At 37.2% G+C, this 7490-nt stretch overlaps 1 protein-coding gene across 1 annotated transcript; it reads left to right on the plus strand.

The window, feature by feature from the left end:
* The first annotated feature begins 4225 nt into the window (after positions 1-4225).
* Positions 4226-6403, plus strand: LOC110894806 (protein FAR1-RELATED SEQUENCE 5-like). Its single transcript, XM_022142030.1, has 5 exons — positions 4226-4596; positions 4650-4873; positions 5085-5542; positions 5638-5665; positions 6249-6403. Exons 1-5 carry the CDS (start codon positions 4226-4228, stop codon positions 6401-6403), a joined length of 1236 nt encoding a protein of 411 aa, XP_021997722.1.
* Positions 6404-7490: the final 1087 nt, after the last annotated feature.

Here is a 7490-nt window from a genome sequence, read left to right on the forward strand (position 1 = left end):
ATCCGATTTGATAAGGGATCCGAGGTACGGCCGCCTTTGATTCGCGAATGAGAGGGAGAAAAGAGAGCTAGGTTTCTTGTGTGTGTTAGGGTTTTGGTAACAAATGAGAAAACTAACCAAGTCCCTAAGGTTAATTGCGCAAAGAGGGAGTGGGCCGGCCCATTCGATCGGGCTGCCCTTGGGCCGTGCGTGTTGTGTGATCCGATTTTAATAATAACAACTCATTAAATACGTAATACACGTAGCACATAATAACATATCATTTATTTAAATCACATCACGTACTCATAACATGTTCACATACGTTGCACAAAGTGGGTCTAAAGTCCGAGTTGTCACATTATCCCCAACTAATTGGAAATTTCGTCCCGAAATTTGGTATGCACTCACTGAGGAAGCTAGGTAAACTGTATTGTTCACTGATTTTCCTGGGGTGTCACAATATCAAACAACAACTTTTCTTTCAAATTTTCTGATTCACTGAACCTCTTGTTTTTTTCTTCACATTGTTTGCAAGGTTCCAAACATGTAAGACAAGGTTTTGTGACTTCAACAATCTTTTCAACCTCCACAATTTTCTCAACTTCCACTATCTTTTCCACTTCAACTATCTTCTCAATCACCTTGACTTCTTTCATTTCTTTTGCAGCTTTTCTCTCTTTGAGTTTCTTCAGTTTATCTGCAAAATAAAATTCAAAACTGTCAGAAGATAAATGAGTTTTTCCAACATTTATCTGTTCAATTTCTTCATCATCATCACTGCCTTCTATTGAACTGTTTTCTGAAGAAACAGATTCTTCATCTTGACTTTTCTCTTCATCAGATAACACAGCTATCCATTCCTTCATCAACTCTGGCTTTTGAACAATCTGAGCAATTAAAGATTTAAGATTGGTATCGGCTGGAATGTACTTGTCCTAGCTAAAACCTGGAGCCACTTTCTCATCATCTTGATCAATAAGGCCATAATAAGCTTTCTTATTTGCATCTTCGATCATTTTTCCATGTGCAGTTTGTGAATCCTTTTGTTGATGCGGTTGATTGGTGATTTGTTGATATATAGCCTTTCGATAGTAATCATCTTTTCCAAAAGGATTCTTTGCTCCACTAGACTCTTGATTTTTGCACTCTCTTTTGAAGTTACCTTTCTCCCTGCATTTAAAACAAGTAACTTTAGATTTATCAAAACCTAAAGCTGAAAGATGAGCATCCAAAAAGTCATTTCTTCCTGTAATCATTTTGAACTTTTCAGCTCTTCTCAGAACACTTGCTAAAGCCCATTTTATATCCATAAGCTCCAATTCTTCTACATCAATCTGGTCGTAATCTTCCTTTGTTAGCATCGGATTGCCAATTCTTCCAACAATCAATCCTTCATAAGATTCCAACGCAGTAACCAGCAATGCCATATGACTTTTCACAACTTCTTCTGAAAAATTCTGTCCATTTTGAAGATGCAAAGCCACATTACACTGAATCATATGTCCATTACCAACATTTTCACTTTGAACACTTGGAGGATTTACATTTGAAAATCCACTAGTATTGATTGAACTTTGATTGAATGATCCAGATGAATTTTTCTTGCACTAAATGCAGTTTGGATCTTTGGACTAGCTTCAACAGTTTGAACATTTCCTTTGTAGTACAGTTTGATATCTTGTTGATGACTTGAGCTGTTCATTCTTGCAATCTTCTGCTGTTCAAGATCTTGTGCCTCAAGTTTTTCAATGAACTGTCCGATTAACAATCTGCTAAACTCTCCAGAATTCTTTAAGATCATGAGATAAGTACCCCATTCTTTTTGCGGTAAAGCGTCAGCCAGCTTTTCAACCCATTCTGCTAGAGTTTTAGTAATTTTCAACTCAGACATGGTACGCACAAGATGACAATATCTCTCAATGAGAGTCTTTGTAGTTTCCCCAGGCATACTAGTAAACAACTCAAACTCCTTTTTCAGCAATGATGCTTTACTCTTAAGCATTTCTGTGCTTCCTTCGAATTTATTCTTAAGTGCTTCCCAGATCGAAAACGCACTCCCATCATGCTGAAGCAAAATAAAGATGTCTTCTTTGACAGCTTGTTGTAGAAGACTAATCATCATTTTCTCTCCTTTATAATTGTCTCTTTCTTGTTCTGTGAATTCTGAAATGATTTTATCAACTTTCAAAGCACTCAGTGGTCTAACATACTTTGTTTCAATACTTTCCCAAGCTCTCAGATGGTTTGCCTGAACCCAGTTCTCAAAACAATTTTTGCAAAGTTCCGATTTCGTTTTCTAAGTTCATGTTTTGAGCAATGGCAGACGGAGTAGTCGAAGATGTAGCAAACGCGTTATAGAACTCTTCTTCCATGATTCGGCAACACGTTTTTGTAAAAACAACACTTTTCAAGCGAAATCAAGTTCAAGCGGAATACACTCTCAAGCGGAATACCCTGAAATAACGTTTTCAAGCAGAATACCCAACTAACAATTTCAAGCGGAATATCAACTTTGGAGCGGAATCAGGCAATTTGGAGCGGAATAACAGATTTCGCTTGAAATTTCAAGCGGAATAGCAATTTTGGAGCGGAATCAGGCTATTTCAAGCGGAATCTCTGATTTCGCTTGAAAATCTCAAGCGGAAAAACAATTTTGGAGCGGAATCAGAAGATACTCGTTCAAGCGGAATCACCTATTCAGTCCATTTTTACCACTTTTAAACCGGAATTTTGGTCTGAAACTTTTAAGGGTTTGTTAAAACACTGTTTTACACAATATGTAAGAAATTTAGCCGATTTTAACCGTAAAAACTTGTTAATTTTGTAAAGAAGGTGTAGAAAACAGAAATTTTAAGCTGAATCGGAAAGAACTCCTCCTCCTGAGCTCTGATACCACTTGTAGGATCGTTTTCAGACCCGAACGAGTTGATCAGAGGAGTTTTTATCTATTTCAGAGGCGAAAACTAAGAAATAGACTTCGAAACAGCTTGCAAATCACTTTAAACCACTTTCTGATTGATATAACAATGAGTACAATCACAGGATAAACCGGCAGCACCTCGGTATCCGAATTCACAACCGTTACATATGATTCCGCTCGAGACCCTATATATAAGCATGAGGTTCCGCTTGAAAGTGACAGGAAACATTTCAAGCGGAATCAATTAAGTGTGATTTCGCTTGAAACAGTCACTTGTCATTTCAAGCGGAATCAGCATGTTCAAGCGGAATCAGCCATAATTACACTAAAATCTGATATTTCTCGAACAACATGCCCTGATCTAACAATCTAGTACAAGACTCGATACAAGACGAAGTCGACAGATGCATGCACCAACAGGTAATTCATAGTAATCTATTCTAGTCACTGATTCATAATTAGCCTCATTATCCTTATCTTATCGGCCTTAATCGAACCAATTTCATCGCTAATATCATAATACTCACATCATCAACAACCGCCGGAATGGTTTTGTAATCATCATAGCATTGACTAACACACATAATATTAATACCTTTGACTATCCATCAACATCATCATTCAAATATTCACATTATTACCACTGTTTGTGATCATCGGCCTAAGTCATTGGCCATTTCTTTTATATAAAGTTCTATAGCACTATCATGATGTACAGAAATCAAAGCAATTCCACTATAACGAAAAGCATACAACAATACAGGAAGATCACCCTTTAATTTCATGCACATAACGATAACAATTAACACATATATTCATAACTTAGCCCACTAAAGAATGCAAATCAAACAAGGTAGACATACTAACCAGATTATGAGATGCAGATTATGAGATGCTGGAAAGGTGCTAGAATCGAAGTGGGAGCCTCGAGAGGGGAGAGTCTGCCGTCGGGGGTTAGGGTTTGCTAAGGAGGTGTTTCGCAAACCTTATGCATGGTTATATAGTCAACAGAACATTGGGCCTCTCTTGGGCTTCAACAGAAATTGGGCCGGCGAAAAATCAAGTGATGACGAAAGATCAGTCTTTCGTCAATAAGGGTTGACGACGAAACTCCCCTGTTCGTCGAGTAGACTTGTCAATTGTTTTTATTACCCACTAACCTTTAACATTACACATTAATCAACTAACCACCAGAATACTCTATTCCTTCAAGCAATCACACATTACATGACATCAGACAAATAGTCCAAACAGAATTTCAAAACAAATGGTAAGTCATCGAGGAAAGAACTTGAAATCTCGGATTGTCACATGATAAAGAAGATGTCAAATCTTAACATTGGTCCTGTTCGAGCATTTAATATTATGAAGGAAGTGTGTGGCGGGTTCGACAAAGTTGGTGCAATCAAAGTTGATTTCAAAAATTTCAAAAAAGAATTAAATCTGTTCATCGGAGAGTTTGATGCTGAAATGTTTGTCAAGCGACTAATGAGGAAAAAAGAGTTTTTACCAAACTTTTCTTGTGAATATCAAACGACGGACGAAAGTGTGTTGAAGTGTATTTTCTGGGTTGACGAGGAGATGAAGAGGAATTTTTATATGTTTGGAGACGTTGTATATTTGATGCTACCTACAAGTGGAACAAGTAATGACGGGATTGATTTTTTCTATATGCATTGTGTTTTAGCCCTGCTGTGTTATACATACATTATGATATTTTGTGATTCACTGATTATTTTTTTTGTAGGTATAACATGATGTTTGTCCCTTTCACTGGGATTGATAATCACAACAGGAACGTCACGCTTGGTGCTGCAATTCTTGATTCTGAAATGGCAGAGACGTATAGTTGGTTACTTAAGGTGATCGAGGACGCATATGGGTACGCGCCTCCCGTGATCTTTACTGACCAAGACCCTGTGATGAAAAAGGCTATAGCGGATGTTTGGCCTGCGTTGAGGCATCGGTTATGTATGTGGCACGTCATGGATAGACTTACTACAAAGGTCTGTTTTTTTATGTTAGTGTTTTTTTCCTGTGTTTTACTTTTTTTAACATACACGCTAAAATGTTGCTTAGGTCTGGGCTACCCTATGTTCAAATACCGATTTCAGGAAAAGAATGTCTGCAGTTTTTTGGACTGATTCTTTATTGCCCGAAGCGTTTGAGACTTAATGGGCAGCTATCTTAAATGATTTTGGATTAACTGACCATGAATGGTTAACGTATATATACGGGCTCCGTGAATCATGGATTCCAGCTTATTATCGTAAAGAAGAAATGTCTGGACTTATGCGGACCTCATCTAGATCCGAAAGCGAGAATCACTTTTTTGGCAAGATTAGCAATCCAAAGTGCACTTTGGTTGAATTTCTTAGCCACTTCGACACAGCTATCGAAGCACAAAGACATGAGCATCGAAAAAACGATCATGACATATACACCAACCCTGAGCCGTGGAGTGATTTTGTTATCGAGAAGCAAGCAGTTCAGATATATACCAGAACTATATTTTTTGACATTCAACTTGAGATTCAACATGCAATTCATCGTTGTACTAGTGTCAGATTTGATCATGTCGGTGATTTCATTAAGTTTTTTATTAAGGATCTCGATCAGCTATGCTTTGCGTTCTTTGAGGTGATATTGTGTTTTATGTTATTTCTACATTATTTTGCTATTTTAAGTAGCCATCTGATTTATACACTGTGTTTTTTAGATATGCAATGTTACAGGTTATGATACATGAGCAGGATGTAGGATGTAACTGTTAAATGTAACTGCAACAGGTTTGAGCAGTTTGGATTGTTGTGCAGTCACATTTTTTGTGTGTTAAGGATTCTTGATGTAAGGGAGTTTCTGAAACAATATATATTGAGGCGATGGACGCATGAAGCTGTTCCAAATAGTTCCCCATGGTCCATTCTTACGGATGGCGGTGATCCAGATCATAGTTAGGACGTCAATTATTGTGTTCGTGAGATTAGTCATGCAACTGAGTATGTCTTGAACAAGTTGATTTCAAAATTTGATCAGTTGTGTACTTTTCGTGAACATATCAAGCAGTTTATGTCAGTCGCCGACGAGGCTCAGATAAATGCACCTCGCAAGACACGACGTAATCAATTTACTGAACTGCTGGGGGTTGCTCCAGTGAGCACAACCACTATCCGTGTTCCGGTTGGTACCAGGTTCAAGGGTTGCGGTTCTCATAAACGCCTCAAATCTCAAAAGGAGCGAGTCATAAGTCAGTCTGGAAGTAAACGGCGGTAATGTTCAATATGTAAAAAATATGGTCATAACAATCAAACGTGTTGGAAATACACCGTGGCCGTGCCTGAGGCAGGCACTTCGCGGAATGCTGAAGGTAATGCTGCTACAATCGTTGAAGATGATGCTGCTATAATTATTGAAGGTGATGGTCCTAGTTCCAACTATGTTGATGTGTTTTACACATCGAGAAATAATACGGATCTGGATGACGAAGACATGGCAGAGTAGTTCCTTTTTTATACAAAATTAAATGTTTCGTTGAACTTTCACTTTTGTGTTTCAAGTTTCCTATGTGTTTGATTGGAATTTAATTTGTTGATTTTAAAACTGGTTGGGTTGAACATTTTGTTAAGATCTTATGTGTTCTTGTTATTTTTGTTTGAGGTGTAACTTTGTTTTTCTAAACTGCTCCCAGCGTTTTATCTGCTGTATTCATTGTATGGGGGGTTGGGGTTTTGAAGGATGTGGTAATGTGTTTTACTTATCACACACATTATAATACCACCCTTTTTATGTAATTGTGATGCCATGTAAACCTGGTCTTATAATATACAGGATTCATGTTGTGTTTTAAGGTGCCTATGTTTTATCTGTTGTATTCATTGTACGGGGGCTTGGAGGTTTGAAGGATATGGTAATGTGTTTTACTTATCACACACATTATAATACCACCCTTTTTATGTAATTGTGATGCCATGTAAACCTGGTCTTATACTCTACAGGATTCATGTTGTGTTTTAAGGTCTATTACATATTTTACATATCCCTTGTACTAGTTAATTTGGTATACAGTTTACGTTTACAGCTTTTATTGTTTGTGTTTTAAGATGTTATACATTTTTTACAAATTGTATTTTTTTGGTGGATCCAAACAAACTAACATCATCGACATAAATTCGCAACGTTAAACAGGTACAAACTGTTCTAGATGACATTTTTATCGCTAGGAAACTCAAAAAAAAACATAACCGAACATATTTTAAGATATACAATTCAAAATAACACCACCAACGAAATGTTAAAATTGTTTTTGAAACACATCCCATATTACTTCAACAAACCACCACCAACGAAATGTTATTATTGTTTTTTTAAGACATGCCATCTTAATTCAGTTGTCCAATCTTCCCTTGATTGCGTCAAAGGCTGCCGCTTCAAGCCTCTTTTTTTCATCGTCCGACAACTTTTTATATCTAGCAACGTCAGCTTCAACAAAACTTTTGTACGTGTTTGTGTTACTTAGAAGCATCTTCGCAATGTACTTATGTCTAAGATCATCAATTTCTTTGCGCTGCTTATACGTTATCTCACCCGC

Source organism: Helianthus annuus, chromosome 2, assembly GCF_002127325.2.
Source record: "Helianthus annuus cultivar XRQ/B chromosome 2, HanXRQr2.0-SUNRISE, whole genome shotgun sequence".
In the NCBI taxonomy this organism is placed as follows: Eukaryota; Viridiplantae; Streptophyta; class Magnoliopsida; order Asterales; family Asteraceae; genus Helianthus; species Helianthus annuus.

Coding starts and splice junctions, on each gene's coding strand:
- LOC110894806 (XM_022142030.1), top strand. CDS start 4,226: ATGTCAAATCTTAACATTGGTCCTGTTCGAGCATTTAATATTATGAAG. Junction 4,597..4,649: donor CATTGTGTTTTAGCCCTGCT/GTGTTATACATA, acceptor TTTTTTTTGTAG/GTATAACATGATGTTTGTCC. Junction 5,666..6,248: donor ACATGAGCAGGATGTAGGAT/GTAACTGTTAAA, acceptor TGCCTGAGGCAG/GCACTTCGCGGAATGCTGAA.